This window comes from Ammospiza caudacuta, chromosome 3 (genome assembly GCF_027887145.1).
Source record: "Ammospiza caudacuta isolate bAmmCau1 chromosome 3, bAmmCau1.pri, whole genome shotgun sequence".
Lineage (NCBI taxonomy): Eukaryota > Metazoa > Chordata > Aves > Passeriformes > Passerellidae > Ammospiza > Ammospiza caudacuta.
In genome coordinates, this window is record NC_080595.1 from 114,962,636 (window position 1) to 114,980,116 (window position 17,481).

The 17,481-nt window shown below is 47.1% G+C and overlaps 1 protein-coding gene across 1 annotated transcript in view; it reads right to left on the reverse strand.

Annotated features, from left to right (window-relative positions):
* Positions 1–8,465, reverse strand: part of BLK (BLK proto-oncogene, Src family tyrosine kinase) — a 35,628-nt gene extending 27,163 nt beyond the window's left edge. Inside the window, exon 1 of the mRNA XM_058800712.1 lies at positions 8,386–8,465. Coding sequence (XP_058656695.1) covers positions 8,386–8,465 — 80 coding nt within the window. The remainder of the gene's footprint in view (positions 1–8,385) is intronic.
* Between the last annotated feature and the right edge of the window lie 9,016 nt (positions 8,466–17,481).

The following is a 17,481-nucleotide window of genomic DNA, read 5'->3' on the forward strand; positions in this document are numbered from 1 at the left end:
GTTCAAACACACACTAAAAGCCACCAGAAACGCAAGAAAAAGAGGCTCAAGTGACTGCTTTGGACATGTGCCCTCTCCAACTCAGAGATTTCCATATGATATCGAACAGAGCTGGGTGATGCCAGAGGGATGAAGATGGATTTATCAACAGCCCTGAGCTGGGCTGTTCAGCTGCACCAGGAGGGTCACACAGTCCCTGGCCTGAGATGGAGTCACCTCAGGCAGCTCAGGGCTTTCTGCAGCTCCTGTCCCTCCCACGCAGCAGGGTCAGCATGCGGATGTGGCCGCGCTGTGCACGGAACCAGCCCCGCTGCTCCTCACGTTTCAGCAGCTCAGGCTCACACTTGGGTTTGTCCAGGAAGCCACAGGACCTTGCTGGCCCTTTGGAATACTGTAAGAAGTTCAAGGAATGTGGTGCAGCCTGCATCCATCCTGCCTGTAAAGACAAGCTGAGGGTTTGCCTCATCCATCTGCAGCACTCTGATACTTTTTGATGTGCTCTGGGTCCACACAAGGTGTGGCTCTCCCAGAAATCATGGATTAGGTTTCCCTATACCCTATAGATGTCTCAGACCTCCTGGACAACCCAAGGATCGCTAGACACAAATGAATCAAACCCTTTCCATGGATCATCATCTGGTCTGCATTAAGGTTTCCAAACATGGGCTTAGGGACTGTTTGACTTTAATCCTAGAAATGTAATTTCAGCTCCAGTCTGGAATTCAAGGATAATAATGGGTCTGGGGAGCCAAAATGGCCAAACTCTTCTTGGAGCCTCAAAAATGAAGGAGCAGATGAAGCCAAGCATTGCTGAAGTGCAACATCCAGTGCCAAAGTCTGCCCCACTCCTGCCTTGAACCAAAGGCTTTGGAAGGTGTGGGCTACATGCCCAAAACCCCCCAAAAATTAAACCCTGAATACTGTAAGCTGTGCAGAGACACAGTGACTCCTATTCCTGCCAAAATATCTTAAGATCTGCAGTGATCATGGAGGATCAGGGACCTCAGGTCCAGGGACACCCCCAAATGTCAGTCTGGCACTTTCTCTTGGTAGTCAGATTCCAACCAGTGTGTTCAGAAAAGCTCCAAGCCAGCCAGACTCACAGGGAAAAATATTCCAGTAAAAGAAACTTTTTATTTTGCTTTCTAGCACAGATCTAATATTTCAAAATCTGCAATTCAAAAATGAGGTTTCTAATAGAGCCACCACAATATTTTAATTTTTAAATGTCTTCTCCCTTCTGCTTTATTTTTATTATTACTGATAAGGCATGCAAAATGTAAGGAATTGGTGAAATATGTCAGGATAGCCTGATACACACTTTTCCCCCATCCAAAACTTTTTCATCTCTGAGATTTCCTTTGACCTGGGTTTACAGATGGCCCATCCATCTGTCCCCAGGCCTCAGCTCTGCTCCAGGCACTGACAGCACAGTTGGAGGGGGAGTTTCACCTATTAAAAATCAGCCAGAGCAGTTCCTGCAGCAATTTCATTTTCATTTGGCAGCCTCCAGGTTGTACCCAGAGCTTGCTCTCCTTAACAGGTCTGGTGGTGCAATGGCACATGATTTATTAGGGGAACTTTTCCTGCTTTTCCACTCACAACTTTGTGCCAGGATTTCAGATCCTGGATCATAGGTTTTTTGCCACAAGAGTGGCTGGAATTTTCTTTTTTTTTTCTTTTTTTTTCTTTTTTTCTTCCAGCAGCAGGAAAGAGAAAGGCATCATTTAAAGTCAAGGCTGGACAATGGATAAGTTTCAGCTATTGCTCATTAAAAACTGCGAAAGACAGAAAATCCACCTACATGTTTGGAATTGATTTGTTCTTGTTACAGTCTCACTGGAAAATCCTGGGGTCTCTGATATACTCTGCTCCCAAATGAGGGATAATTCATGCAACTGCCATAATTTTGGCAGATTAGGGAATGTGAGATGCAGGACGAGTCAGCAATTTGCCAGCTGTGTCACAAGGATGATCTGACAGACCATCTACAGGATCATGGATGCTGCTTTTGGGGTTTTCAGTTGCTCTCAATGTGAGATGGCAACGAAAGATATTTTGGCCATCAAATATATCCTCCCACACACATCCTCCCTCTCCCCTTCCGCTCTGTGTCAGGCAATGTGATTTACCCAATCATAGGAACACCAAGTGCTCACATAATAAATGAAATACATCAATAATAATAATAATAATAATAATAATAATAATAATGATCTTCCAAGAGGGAAGGCAACTTCTAGATGTGTCTTCACCCTGTCAGGGACACCTGCAGCACGTCCAGCCCAAAGATGGGGAACTTTTGGGTGGGTGAGTAAAAGCATTCAGTTCTGGTCAAATACAGAGATAAATCCTAAAGTAGCTCCATAGGGGCTTTGCAATTGTGAATTCTGCAGGGCCAAAGACTGAAAATCTTTACATTTCCAGCTGAACTTGCTTACTTTGTGATGCTTTAGTCACAGGCTGTTGGCCAAATCTGAGCCTAAGTGGAGTGAGCCACACTTGGATTTCTTGGAGCAGTTTAAAAAGCGAGGAGGTCTCATGGCTCAACAGGAGAAACTAAACCTGGTGACACTATAACCACTGCAATAGGTGATGGAGCTATTATTTAGATATCAATTGGCACTATTTATTGTGTTATCTATAAATCTAATCATAATGATCCACACCATCACTGTGTCCTACTTCTCCCACTGGGCCAAGAATCTTCTTTTTACTACTCTGGTAGTTGAAAGAAGAATAAAAGCAGAACCTTCTTTTTACTAAAAGAAGATTACTGGATTTTTACTAAATCTCTAAAAGTAGAACCTTCTTTTTACTACTCTGGTGGTACTGGTGAGGCAGAATGGGAAAGGCCTGGAGGAACATCAACCTCAGCAAGTCCAACCAGGGGCTTGGGGCCATCCCAGCTCCTCTGGCAGTGTTTGAGAGGAGTGGGGACCTCCTGTGTACCCCCATGGGGACATTGCAGCCCATTCTGCACCCTGCTGAGACTGGAAACACCTCTCTGCAGCCTTGCACAGGCTCAGCTCTGTCCCCACGCAAGTGTCGGAGACACAGCCATGCAAAAGCAGCTCAGAGAGGGGAACAACACAGCCCACCTCGAGTCAAGCCTCCCACAAAGGTCACTCGCTCCCTCCCACACACAGAAGGGGTTTGAACAGCTCTGGGGATTCGCAGTCCCTACAAAATCCACCAGTCCCACTCTCCCAGTTGCCAGCAACACCTTAGGCAGCCAACGCCACCGGCCTTTGGGCCAGCAGCGTTTTACAAAACCCGAAATAGTCCCAAAATGTGTTTTACAAAACCCAAAATAGCAATAGGCAATAGCAATAGGCAAATATTGCTGGGTACAGCAAGCTACTGGTTCGCATTTCACAGCTGGTGGAACCTTGGATTGGTGAAAAGTAATTTTATTTTCAAAAATAAAGGCAGCTGAGTTGAGTGAGCATCACGACAACGTGTTTCGCTTCTGATTAATGCTTTTAGAAATTGTCTTCACAAGGAAAAACAAATGAGAAAAGCCGCTTGGAGTAGTTCTCCCACCCTGTTTTTACTTTTTTTTCCAGTGGAAAGGAGTGCTGGGGAGAGCACAATAACTCAGAAAATCATAGAAATTTCCTTTTGTGAATTTATAGTATTTCTCATCTAAAAATGTTGGTTTTATTTAATAACTAAGCGGGGGGATTTTTTTTTCTTCAGGCCTCCAAAACAAGTTCTTATTAAAATCCAAAAATCAAAGCAGAACAAGTGGAACAAAATAGTTTTAAGGCAACACAAAGCTTTTTCCATATCGCTCTTCATCAGGGAATGAAGTGATAAGACAAGGAGTAATGGATTTAAACTGAAAGAGGGGAAATTTAGGTCTGATATATGGAAGAAATTCTTCCCTGTGAGGGTGGTGAGGCCCTGGCACAGGGTGCCCAGAGAAGCTGCGGCTGACCCTGAATCCCTGAAAGTGTCCAAGGCCAGGCTGGATGGGGCTTGGAGCACCCTGGGATAGTGGAAGGTGTCCCTGCCCATGGCAGAGGGGTGGAATGGGATGGTCTTTAAGTCCCTTCCCACCCAAACCATTCCAGGATTTTATTATTCTATATGCATAAAAATAATTTAGCAGAAAACAGCTTCAGAAACAGAACTATGGAATTCTTGGGGTGGGCCTGTGCAGGTCCAGGAGCTGGACTCAATGATCCTTATGGGCCCCTTACAACTCAAGATATTCTACAGTTTTATGGGTCCAACTTAGCGGCTGCTAGGTCATGAGTAAAGAATATTAGATGCTCCTTTAAGAGCCAAGCTGAAAAAGCCAAGAGACACCAGGACAATGAGCTCTGTGGTGCAGCCAGCCCTGAATTTGTGGGACAGACGAGCAGGTTACAGGAACACTGGGTGAATGAGAAGAACCTTTAAAACTGGTGTTCAAGCTGGGTGCCCACGTTGGGGAATGATAGAATCCAATTTTAGCAGCTTTCACAGGGGTAGCTGAGGTGGCATTTTGGCCACAGAATGAGGTGGGTGCAGGTTCAAGTGTTTCTGCAGGAATGAGTTAAAGGGAGCTCTTTGAAGATCATGGAATCACAGAATATCCTAAGTTGGAAGGAACCCACAAGGATCATTGATCCAGCTCCTGGCCCTACCTAAGACATCCCAACAATCCCACCCTGTGCATCCCTGAGAGCATTGTCCAAACACTCCTGGAGCTCTGCAGCCTTAGGGCTATGAACATTCCCTGGGGAGCTGTTCCAGTGCCTGACCACCCTCTGGGGGAAGAACTTTCCTTAATATCCAACCTAAACCTCCCTGGACTCACCTTCACACCATTGCCTCGGGTTCTGTCACTTCAAATCTTTGCCCATCTCATTTTTACAGTGAGCCACCCTGCACCACCTACTGCCATTTGCTGCTTTCCTCTGCCAGGGCAGAAGAGATCTAAAGTAATTTCTGATGAGAATCCAACACCTTCTGCAAGAGGGATGTGGAGGACACTGACAGGCAGCCTTGGGATTGCATGGGCGGGTGTAGGAAAGGAAACAAGACCAAATTGAGTAGAAAAGCAGAAGTCTTGGCTCACCATTTGCCTCAACCCCATGAAACTGCCATGGAAAAAGAGGTTAATACCCAAGTAAGCCAATAGAGTTTCACTCTGAGGGCAGCTCCAAAAAAAACCCCCTAAGCCTACTGAAATCACAAAATGAGCCCCCTTTCCATCCAGATTCTGTGGTGGGTGCAACAAAATGTTTCAACAGTTCAGCAAAATCAGATATTTTAACTCATTTTAAAACGTATGAAAATCTATTTTTTAAAGAACACATTTTTAAACGGAAATGGGTTCAAAAACCCTAAAAAATTACTTTGAAAATGCAGATCTAGCCTATTATAAAGGGTTTTAAATGCTGGATTTCTGTTTGCAAGTCCTCCCCTCTCCTGAAAGAATTGCTGAAATCAATTCACTTCAGATGCAATAATTTAAGTATTCCAGATTTGCATTTTTGCAACAGCGAGGAGTGAAAAAGTTCAGTAAAAAAAATTTCTTCCAGTTCTCAGCACATCACAGATGCATTCAATTCTCTTTCCCCTCAATAAAATAGCTCTTCAGAACATTTCCTGACCTGGCACCCTCGGATTGCTTTGCAAGACACAAAATTGAAGAATTACTGAAGATCTTGATGGATCAGCTCCTTAAATAAGAAGGAAGATTTGCTACTGAAGCAGTTTTTACCGTGACCATTTTCTACTTCTGCTGTGTTTCAGTCAAGCCCTTTTTAGCTCATATTTTGAAATAATTTGCAGGTTCGTTGCTAAGAGGAGGTAAGAAGGCAGCTCTGAACCAACGTGCTGTGCTATAACGAGCACTGAAACCATGAGCAAGGTGTTTCTCAGAGGCAGAAGGTGGAGGCTACAGCCATCCTCTGTGATGGGATGGCCAAAATCTGGCTGCCCCATCCCTGGAGGTGTTCAAGGCCAGGGAGAATGGGTCTTGGAGCAGCCTGGGGTAGTGGAAGGTGTCCCTTCCCATGGCTTTAAGGTCCTTCCCAATTCAAACAAAACCATCCTGTGATTCCACAATTCCAGCATGGCAGGAAGCCCCCGTGAAGAGCTGGAGAGCCCAGAGCAAGAAGCATTCTGGTTCTTGCTGGGGAGTGAAGCAGATGTGGGGTTTCCATGTTGCATTCTCACTGGAGACCTGGGAATGTCCTATTGACAGTGTTCACACCCCATTCCAGTCCTGATCTTTTATGGATACCAGGTTTTATTTGTGCAATGAGGACTCTGTCAAACACTCTCAAAGGTGTTGGTCCATCTCAAAGGTCCTTGAAGGGAAGGTTAGGAACCCCCAGGAGCAGCCGGGCTCTCCTGCTGAGGTGAGGTGCTGATGTTGGTGCTGATACATCATAAAACCTCACACACCCAAAGAACCCCAAAGCAGCTGCAGCTGCAGCTGCCTCCTTCTCATGGCCCCTTCCTCCTCCTTCCCTACTCCAGTGCATCCCATCTCCCTGGCCTGAATTCTGTCCAGGCCTCAGACTTGAGCACAGCCAGTGTGGCCAAATTGCCTTGGAAATATCTGTTCCCTGGCAGCCCAGGGCAGATGAACAAATCCAGGAGCTCTGTGGCCCTGTGATTTATCCACAAGTGAGGGGTACACATTCAGGAAAGAGACTGGAGCCCATTGGCTTATTTTAGAGTCTACAATCCAAGCCAGCTTTCCATTTCTATTACAATTTATATCTGCACAAAATCTACCATTTTTCTTAGGCCATGATTTGCAGGTGAACCTGGACCAGGCAAGCGAAACAAGCAGAAAATCCATCTGTTCCAGGCCTTTCTGAAGAGCTGGGACAGTCTCTGGGAGAAGACTGTGTGAGGCTGGGGGGCTGTGGGAGAGCGCAGATTTCCAGAACTTTGAGCTTAAGCAGACACAGAAAGTCTTTTGACAGGGAATTAAAAAAATAAAGAGAAGAAGATAATAAAAGCTTCTTGCTCATTCCAGAAGAAGAAAAAAACAGCCTCCTGTTGCCAGAGTGGTCATTCCCTAATCAAAACATCTGTCTGGAGGAAAAATGGCTGCTTACATTGAGCTTTGCATCCTGCTGGAAGCCGACGGATGCTCGGCTGTGCTGCAGGAGGCTGCGGGCCAGGAAACAGAGCCAGGGATCAGGGTCTTGGAGAGGGGAAAAGCAGGAGGGCAGACTGCTTACCCCACCTCCCTTCGTGCTTCCCTCATGAGCTCAGCCCAGGCAGCAAGGTGGGATGGCTGCTGGGGATGTCTCTGTAGGACTCAGGGGCAGTGGGAGTGGGCCAAAAGGAGGATGGGTCCTGGAGGATGAGGCACATCCCTCTGGGTAGCTGCAGCCACTCTGGGGTGCTTCAGGTGGGGCAGGTTTGATGACAAAACTGCACTGTCCAACAGCACTTCCTGCAGAGCCTGGAATTTCAACCCAAATTTCAACTCAAACCTCTCTCTGCCCAGTGTTGGTGTGAGCCAGATTGTGGAGGGTCCTGGGTGAGCAGGGGCACCGCAGGGAGAAATCCCCTCTGCAGGCCTATCTGACATCCAAACCCTATGTTTGGATATCAGATAGGAAGTGGGCACAGGCCATGGTCCCTTGGCCAGAATCCCTGATGCTCCATTCCACAGCACTTGGAGGACACATCACAGGACTCTGTAGGGATGTGGGCCTGGCCCTCCCAGCCCAGAGAACATGAGGAGATGGATGGGCTCCACACCTCTGTGTGTGGACACCCAAACTTCTGCCCAGGGAAAGGCCCTTCCTGGAGGCCCTACATCCCAGAGGATGACTTTTCCTAGGAAGAGGAAAACATTTTATAGGACCAGGAGAAGAAATGAACCTGGTGGCAGACAGGTGCTCAGGAATTAAGCCCCTTGGATCAGGTCTTAGAGGGAATCATGCTCCCTCCCACCACACTCAGCAGAGGCAAAGGGCTATAGGGAAGGATGTTCATCTCCATCATGAGATGAACATCTCCAATTCCCCACCTGAACACCTCCAGCTGAGTGTCAGGAATAGCAATGGGTGCCAGAGCACTTCCCTACTCATCACAGCCGTGTCCAGCTCCTGTCAGCCTTCCCCACACATGAATCCTCTCTTCCCCCCAGGCCCCAGGAGAATGGGGGGGATGGGAGTGCCAGGATGTGCACACCTGGCACTTCTTTGTCCTCCCCTCTTTTGCAGCAGACAGAGGGAACATCCTGCAAACATCCCTCGGTGCCGGATCCAGCAGGAGCTGGGAAGTGCCTCCATCATCTCTTTAACCCACAGATTGTGGGGAGAGAAAATAGGACAAGGAGGGATGAGAGGGTGGATGAAGACAGAGAAAACCCCTTAGGGGAACGTGGATGGGGGTGGGATGTTCCTGACTTGCCTGCTTCCCACGCTGCTGCTCCTGGGGACGCGCTCTGAGGACGCGCGAGCTGCTGGCCGGACCCATGACAGATGCTCCATGGGGCTGGAGGCCCTTCCCAAATTTTTCTTTCAGGGGCCTCTGGCTTCCACCACATCCACACCATCCATGAGACCAACAGCTTTACACGCCCCGGACCGCAGGAGCAGCCTGGTTTTTGCAAATGCTTTTAATGGGATTTCTTTTTTTAATCAGGTCTTTGTGTCAGAACTGACTGTTTTCTCCCCCCCTAAGGATTCTTTGCTCTATTTTGCTTATAAAAATGATCACCTGGGAGGGGGTGGGAGTTGCACTTTCCAGGCAACCTGGCCAATGAAAATAACAATGAGGAAGGCGAGAAACACAAAGCAAATTCAGACACAAACCCCAGCAAATGCCACAGGCTATTAACAGCTGTCGTTAAAAGCAGTGAAAATGACTGTGAATGGATTGTACTTCCACTATGCAAACCACCAAATTTCAGGAAACAACCCAACAAACTGGCTTTGCAATGATCTTTCCTTTCTGTCACTAAAAAAAGAGCTTTTACTGGTGAAACACATCTTGTTCCAGCCAGCTCCATCCCTCTATGAACCTACTCGACCATAGCAGCGTGGTCTAACGAATTAAGACCTGGTCAGGGACTTGTGGGTGGCTCTGAGGAAGTGACTTTCTCACTTTGCCTCAGCATATTCAATTGAGAGGCTGAAACTCTGTCCTGGGAGATAAATGTTGTATAAGAAGCAGGATTTGTTTCTACGGAGACTTCCCATAGTGGATGTGTAATGTTGGCTCCTCTGCAGTGTTTTCAGTGTATTTTTTTAAGCTGTTGCAAACACAAGGCCCTCAAAAACCACCATGTACACCTCTGTGGGTAATTGCATGGCGTCATCTTTGTGTTGTAAGAGGCAGCAGGGGGGAAAATGACACTTGGTCTCAGCCAGCTCGAGGCTGGGATGACCTCACATCGTTTACACTTCAGCTGCCCCCACTGAGCAGGACAAATATGAGCCAACATCTGCAGGGAGTGATGCACAAGCTAAAGGTCACCCCACGCTGGTGATGGTGTTTACAGGAGGAAAAGCTCCACGGGGCAGATCTGAGCTGAGGTCATGGCAGAGGACCTTTACCAGCCACAGGACACAAGGACAACAAGAGGGTGGCTGAGGACACGATGATGTGTGAGGGGGAAGAACTGCTCCAGGGTGCATGTGGCTGCTGACCCCTCTGGAAACATGGGGTGGGAATCAGCCTTGGCTCTGCAGCTGTGCTCCTGACAAAGGAAGACAACCCCATGGAGGGCTGCAAGGCTGTCTGGGCCATATACAGGGGCCTGCAGGTCTGTGGGGGGTCATGCTGAATCCATCACCCTGGAGGGTCAGCAGAGAATCTCAGAATCTCTAAATCCCAGAATCCCAGAATCCCAGAATCCCAGAATCCCAGAACAGTTTGGGATTGGAAGGGGCCTCTGGAGATCACCCAGTCCAACCTTCTTGCTAAGGCAGGATCACCTGTAACAGGTGACACAGAAACACAAGCAGGTGGGTTCCTACTTTTTTTTAATGTCTCCAAAGAAGTAACTCCACACCCTCCCTGGGCAGCTGCTTCAGTGCTCTAACACCCTCCACATAAAGAATTGCTTCATCATAGTTGAGGTGGAGCTTCTTGTGGTTTATTTTATGTCCATTTCTGCTCATCCTGTGGCTGGGCACCACTGAAAAGTGCCTGGCACCATCCTCAGGCACCCTCCAAGCCTGGGTGGTGCTGAAGACAACCAGGACAGACACCAAGCCCAGCAGGCCTCAGCCAGGTGTGCCTGCTCTTAGAGACACAGAAATGAGGAATCCCTTGCAGATTTGCCAAAATTCCCCCTCGCCAATTCCCATTTTCCCTTCCCAATTCTCCTCCAGCTATAAGGGCAGGAGATGGAGGTGGAGCTCCTCAGGTTTGGGGCTGGGAAAGAAAAAAACAGTGTCAGGTTAGATGGAGTGCTCTGAGCTTTAGGACAGGGCCTCAGCATTTGGTGGGCAACATCTCTTTGCTAAATGAGCTTCACTTCCTATCCCTGTGAAAAGGGAAGTTGCTCTTTTAGAAAGCTGCTGTTGTCCACCGCTGAGGTGGGAAGGAGGAGCTACCATGAGGTGCAGCAGAGGCTGAGCAGTGCTGCAGTGTCTGCCAAGTCATCCTTGGAGCAGGGGGACAGCATGGCAGCTCCAGACAGAAACCTGCCTTTGCTCTGACACACATTCCCACTGCTGACAGCAGGGAAAGCCAGCAGCTGCAGCCACCTGCTGCACAGGCTGTCCCAGGGATGGCCGCAGCTCAAAAGCTCAAAAGCAAGAATTCAAAATCAAAATGACTGAATGTGGTGTGGTTTGCCCTGCTGCATCCCAGGGAGTATCTAAGATGTCTGTGTGTCACCTGGAGCACATCCCTTCATCCTTGGGCCTCCTCTGTTTCCTTCAGCCTGGGGGTCTCATAGCCATGAGATGGAGCTTCTGCAATCCAGAAGCCCAGAAAATTTGCATCCTCAGCCCATGAATGTCCTCTGAAAGAAGCTGGAGGGGGAACCCTGAGAAAGCTTGTGAAAAAGGGCACTAAAAAGGGAAAAAGTCTCTCATTTGCAGCTCCCAGTCACTCCAGATGGGCTCCATCTGTCCCTGTTCCCCCAACCTGAAAGCACAGGCTGGGATCTCACCTAGACAAGCAGGGTCCTTCTGGTGGTGGCTTCCACCCTGCTCTCATACATCAGCCCCCAGATGTTCTCCAGTGTCTTTGCAGGCCCTGACATGAGTGTGAATTCATGGAATTATAGAATCACAAAACAGTTTGGGTTGGAAAGGGGCCTTAAAGGTCATCCAGTGCCATCCCCTGCCATGGGCAGAGACATCTTCCACTGTCCCAGGCTGGTCCAAGCCCCGTCAAACCTGGCCTTGGACACTTCCAGGGATCCAGGGGCAGCCACAGCTTCTCTGGGCACCCTGTGCCAGGGCCTCACCACCCTCACAGGGAAGAATTTCTCCCTAATATCCAATCTAAACCTGCTCTCTGTCAGTTTGAAGAAATCCTTGGGAAAGCCTCCCTGCAGATGACCCCACAGCCCACCAGGATAACCCCACAGCCAGACTTGTGCAATGGTGGCCCCTGCACGGCCTCCTCACTCAACAATGCCCATCCCATGGCGTTTTATCCATTTCACACTGAACCAAAGGCATTCCTGTTGGGATTTCTGCTGCAGAAACACCTCCAGCTTTGAACTGGGTCCACTGAGAGGATGAAGGTACCTTTGCTTTCCCAGCTGGTTCCCAGAACTGCTTCCCCATGCTGCTGCTGCACATGGGCAGCTCATTTCCTCTAGACTTTGTTTTCATGGGCTGGCCACGTTTTTCTCTTCCCTTTTAGGAATGAGTAGTCTCCTTTACCATCAGAACCTCCCTGTTCCGACTCCTCTAGCAGATGAAAAGCTTATTTACAGTGTCCTGCTGCTCTTGGAAGATGCTGGTGTTACAACCAACCCACCAGACTCCATTTTGAGAGTTCATTTTCAGAGCTCTCCGAGGGCTTTTTGAACTCTAAGGCAGCATCTCAACTACTAAAACTGGCAATATTGGGGTTCCTTCCCCTCTTAAAAATTTGGTGGCTGCATCCAAACCCCTGGTGATCCCCATTCTACAGGAGCTGTGGTGGTTCCTGGATTGTATTTATCCATGTATGTTTATTATGTTTATTTAAAATCTATCCTGATTTCACTGGCCCTCCTGTTGGATCTTTTCTTTGCAAGAGACAGGCTATCTCTTTTTCACTGATTTGAAGAAAAACAGAAGATTTTCCCTGATCCCAGCCCTGTGTTTGGGATAACACTCAGACACAGGCACCTTCACCACCCTGAGTTCAGGGTGAAGATGGCTCCCTCTTGTTTCACTACCATTATTTATTATTAAATCCCATTGGTTTTGCAGGGATATCTTCAAGAATTGGGATGAAAATGCAGGTTTTGCTTGATGGCAATTGGGAGATATTCTGCTAGTAATTGCCACAAAGACATTTTGTCTGGATCCCGTGAGGAAAAGCCTTTTTGGACAGAGAAAGTGACTCCAGGCCAGTCCTCCCTGCCAAGCTTGTTCTACACCCACAACATGACTATTCTTGACTACTTGCAGCAGCCAAGACCTTGTCTCAATATTATTTCCTTTCTCATGCTCGTAAAGAAAGAAGAAACCCATTACTTTTTAATCCTTTACGCCAAAATTAGAAGATTAACTCAATTTTCAGAATTAAAATAATATCAAAACATCCTTAGGGTGCTCAAAGGAGACAGAAATGTGGCAGAACAAAGCCAAACCTCACAACCAGGTTTGTTACAGAAAGTCATTATTTATGGCACTGAATTGATGGGGTTGATCCACTCTCAGGTTACCTCACATTTGATCTGGCCTGAATTTATTGCCTCAGAGATGGAAGAATCTTATTTCCTTAAGTTTCTTGCTTTGCCAGTGCCCATCCTCTGCCTGGCACCAGCACTACTGCACTAAAAGAACCAGGATTTCTTCTCACCTGGTTAGGACCAGGCTTGTACAGAGTCCCACATTCACAATTCCCTTCCACTCACAGTTATTATTCCTTGGCAGACCACTCAGTGACTTTTAGAATGCTTTTTCCAACTTTTTCACCACAATTTTCAGGGGGAAAAAAGCATTCCATAGGAAATCACCACCTCTCAAAAGGTTCTGTCACACAAACCCCACGAATATTGGCACCTTTCACTGGAAAAAAAGAATATTAATTGTTCAAGTCTGCTGCATTAATGTCTCAAGCAGCTGTGCTCTTCTTCCTCTGCTTCTAAAATGGTCAAGGCCAAATATGCAAGAGACAGCCAGGAAAAAATTTGAGATAAAAGTAAATTTAAAGCTTTTCTATCAATTTCTCTGCCTGCTTAGATTGGCATCACTTCTCCCTCTTTCCATCATGCATTACAGGTGATGCCTTGATTTTTCCACAGGTCGAATTTAACCTCTATTCAAAGCCCACTTCTCAATCATCGACCTCCCACAGACACATTTTGAGAGGTTCTGCCCCAGATTTCATGGTCCCAAGTTGTTCACAGAACCCTGGATGCCCCCAAGGCTCAGGTGCTGGGCAAGGACCTGTCTGGGCTGAAAGAAGTCTGGCAGATCCTCTGCACCAGGAATTTTGTTATGGTTTTCCTTTCCTACCCCAGGTTTCATGGAGAAGAGAGACCTTCCATAAATGAGGAAACACCATCCTGTAGTAAATTGGGACCATGGGGACCTGGGCATGGGGCCAAGCACCTCTCTTGCCTCTTGGCTGTAAGGTCCCTTTATCAAGGGACAAAGAGTTTTTCACCCAAACTTCATCCACCAAAACCATTCCTGATTCTGCCATCACCGAGGCAGACCAGACATCCTGGAGGACACTGAGTAATTTTTCATTCTTCTCTGCTCGTTAAGTAGCAAAGAATTCATTTGTGAGCCATGTGTTTATTATTTCTACTGTGTCTCCTACGTGCCTGACACACAGGACCCCAGGGGTGCTGCTCGCTGCTTTTTGATCAGCAACACATTCCATGATTTCCAGAGGAGCAGAAATCATCAGTGAGATTGGGTCACATTTGGAAAATCATTTTATAAGTATGTAAGTAAATAAATGAAGAGGGGGGAATGCAGGGGGATGATTCTGAGAAGTGCATTTCAGTTCAGAAGCCACGTGTATTCCACAGGGTGGTAGAAATGTAGGACTGGCACTACGAAGGTCATTAATCACAGAGACCCCCCCCCCCCCCAAATTGTACTTCAAAGCTCTCAGTGATGGAAATTCCCACTGCTTCCTATCAGTCTATCCCAGCCCTCCAATTCCCAAAGCCTTCAAATTACTTCCTAACAGCCACCACTAATTTCCTTCACTGAAAGACTCACCACTGCCTGTCCTGCCCATGGTGGATGTACCACCCCTGGAAGTGTCCAAGGCCAGGTAGGACATGGCTTGGAAAAACCTGGGATGGTAGAAGGTATCCCTGCCCATGGCAGGGAGTTGGAATGAGCTGACCCTCAAGGTTCCTTTCCAACACAAACCATTCCATGCTTCCATGGTGGGCTGCAAGTTTATTCCCTCCCTCTTTGCTGTGTCTCCAGCAAATGAAGCAGCATCATTTCTTGCAGTAATTCCACACAGTTCAAACTTCCCACACCTTTACTCAGCCATGTCCCTCTCCTTCAGGCATTTATCACTGGGTTTGAACGTTTGAATAGGCAAGGCCACAACATTTTTGAAATTAAAATTGACCAGCATTAACAAAGACAAAATTGCTCTGTAAAACCACAGAAACATTGTTCTCCTGCTCAGTTGCAGCTTTTTCTTGGAAAAAATTATAATTGAAACCCATTTTTTTACTTTATTACAAGGAACTGCTGTGGTTTGAGCTGGGTTTTTGGTGGTGGGGGAGATATTTTTGGTTGGATATTGTGATGGATTCAAACCTGGTATGGAAAACAGGCTGACCTGTGAGAAGCAAATGTCTTATCCAGCATGAAATATTGGAATTCTGGTTTACATTCCTATTTATGTTTAAGCTAGAGCCATAACGCTGCACAGCCTGCTTTGTGATGTCCATTGGTGCAACTGCTCCTTCCATAAGCAGCATCAGGACCCTGCTTGCCAAGACCTCTGCAAGGGGGAATTTCATCCTTTTTTACCCCCACAGCTACTTCTAATCTTGCAACGTGGAGTCAGCCTAATGAAAAAATCTGACTTGCACCACATGGAATTAAGACATGGATGGAAACTTTGGGGCTGGCAAGGATTCCAGCAGGATTTAGCCCCAGGTGCCCTGTAAGATTTTTCTGCCTGTGATAGAACCCCTGCAGGAAATGATTGACTGCAGGGGAACTCACCCACATGGAGGCAATGCTTGAGTGCCTCCAGAGGCTCGTGAACCGTGGAGGAGCAGTGAGGAAACTCCTTTTTTAACACAGATGGAATGGAAAGAATGAGAGAAAGGAAGGAAGGAAGGACGGCAAATAATGATGAAGTAACAGCGTGCCCAGGAGCTCCTGCTCTGCTCAGCACATCCCTCTGAAATCCATCCATGTGAATCCTCCCTTTCCACACCTGCCTTAGATGACAAAAAGCCTGGGCTGTTTCTGAAAATATCCTCAAGGTCATTTTCAGATGCTGATATGCCCATCAAGGTGCCACAGAGAATTAAAGGTTGAAATATGGGTCAGGAATAAAGCCACAAAGCAGAAATAAAGGAGCTGATAGCTGTGTTTGAAAGGGACACACAGCCCAAATTATGAGGGAATGGGATATCCATCCTGGGATATTGTGGGTTTAGTTATGAGGAGCTGGGAGCACACCATCTAATCTGAAAACAGCATACCAGAACACTCCATGCTGATTAAATTGAACATGGGAAATCGTTGAAAGAGAAGATGAAGCATAATGAGCTGCACTTTTGCAAAATTTTCATTTAAATATGCCTTGGGTGTTTCCTTCTCCACCAGAAAATTCAGGGTTTGACTTTGCAATCCTCACAATAGCCCTGTATTGGCAGAACAAAACAAGAATGGGCCAGAAGGGTTTTTTCTCTGACTTTTGGGCACCAGTACAATGAAAAGGCTGCAGGAGGTCTGGGAGAAGAAAGCAGAATACGAACGAGAAACCAGAAGCTCTGCAGTCCCCAAATCTTCTGATAAAAATGACTTAAACCTTGACAGAATGACTGACTGAGCATATTAATGAGGGTGCCTGGGCTGCCCTGCAGCTTTCCTTTCCTTATTCCTCATTTCCATCTGCCTTCTCCATCTCCATCTCCAGCAGGTCCCCGAGCCGGGACCATGTGCGTGCGCTTTGCATGCAGCAGGAACCCTGACTGCTGGCAGTGCCCTGGTTTTGCACTCTTAAAGATTCATAATCAATTAAATATCAGAGCAGCCCATCACGAGAGGCAAGAAATAGCCCCAGATTATGAATGGGGTAATTAAAACACTTTGAAGAGCATTCAGTGGGGCATCATTGGCCACAAAGCCCTGAGGACACACCTAAGGAGGTCTGAGATGCAAATACCCCACAGCACAGCAAGTGCTGCTCCCTCCCAAAAGTGCCACAGCAAGCACAGATATTCTGAAATATCTGTGCTTCACCTTAGAGCTCTGCAATTTTGAGCCTGACCTAAATTTTAATCAGGAATGGAAGTTATAGGCTTAGTGCAGGTTCTGGGAAGTGACCAGGGTAAAAGCAGCAAGTCCACTCTTCTTACAGCTCTGCTGGAGATTTCCAGCTTTGCCAAAAGCATTGTCTACAGCCAGCGTTAACTTTGCAGTGTTTTTACCATCTTCAGTGGAGGAGCTGGTGAAAACAAAATATTGCATCCAGTGAGACCATCTAAACCACCTGTGGGGTGGAAGAAAGCAAAAACTCTCAAAAATTCCAAATATGCCTCTCCACAAACAGGGAATTAAAGATTTGACCCTTCCCCGCACTGTCTGCAGCACCCAAAGTTGCTGTGTTGGAAGCTGAGTACCCAAACTTCAACCTCCCCTCAACTTCAGAGCTGAGTCCCTGATTTCACCTTCTCCTGCCACTCTCATATCCAAGAAATTCAGTTGGATGAAACTCACTGACTCCTGGCTATCATCTACTTTCACTATTTTTAAGAGGAAGAAGGTTGACCTGTGCCTGAGAGAGAACCCACTGGGTGAACGTCTGACTTGGTGCATCAGTCCCACCTCAGAGCATTCCCAATTCCAGCACTGGGAAGCTGCCAGAAGGAAAGACAGACACACCCCCTATCCTGGTCCACAGCAGCAGTTTGGCTCATTGGACATCCCACCCTAAAGGCTTTAATAATCACTGGGCCAAATCTTTAAATATGTTGGAGGAATATGCCCAGTGGAGCACCAGACAACAAACAGGCAGCAGGAAGGAAGGAAAACTGCTGGGAAAAATCATTTGCACTTACCTTGAGAGTCCTGTGTTCAGATTAAATCATATCCCACTCAATCTTAGCTGTCCACCAAAGTCGAAAAACCCCTTCCAGATCATCAGCTTGGGACCATCAGC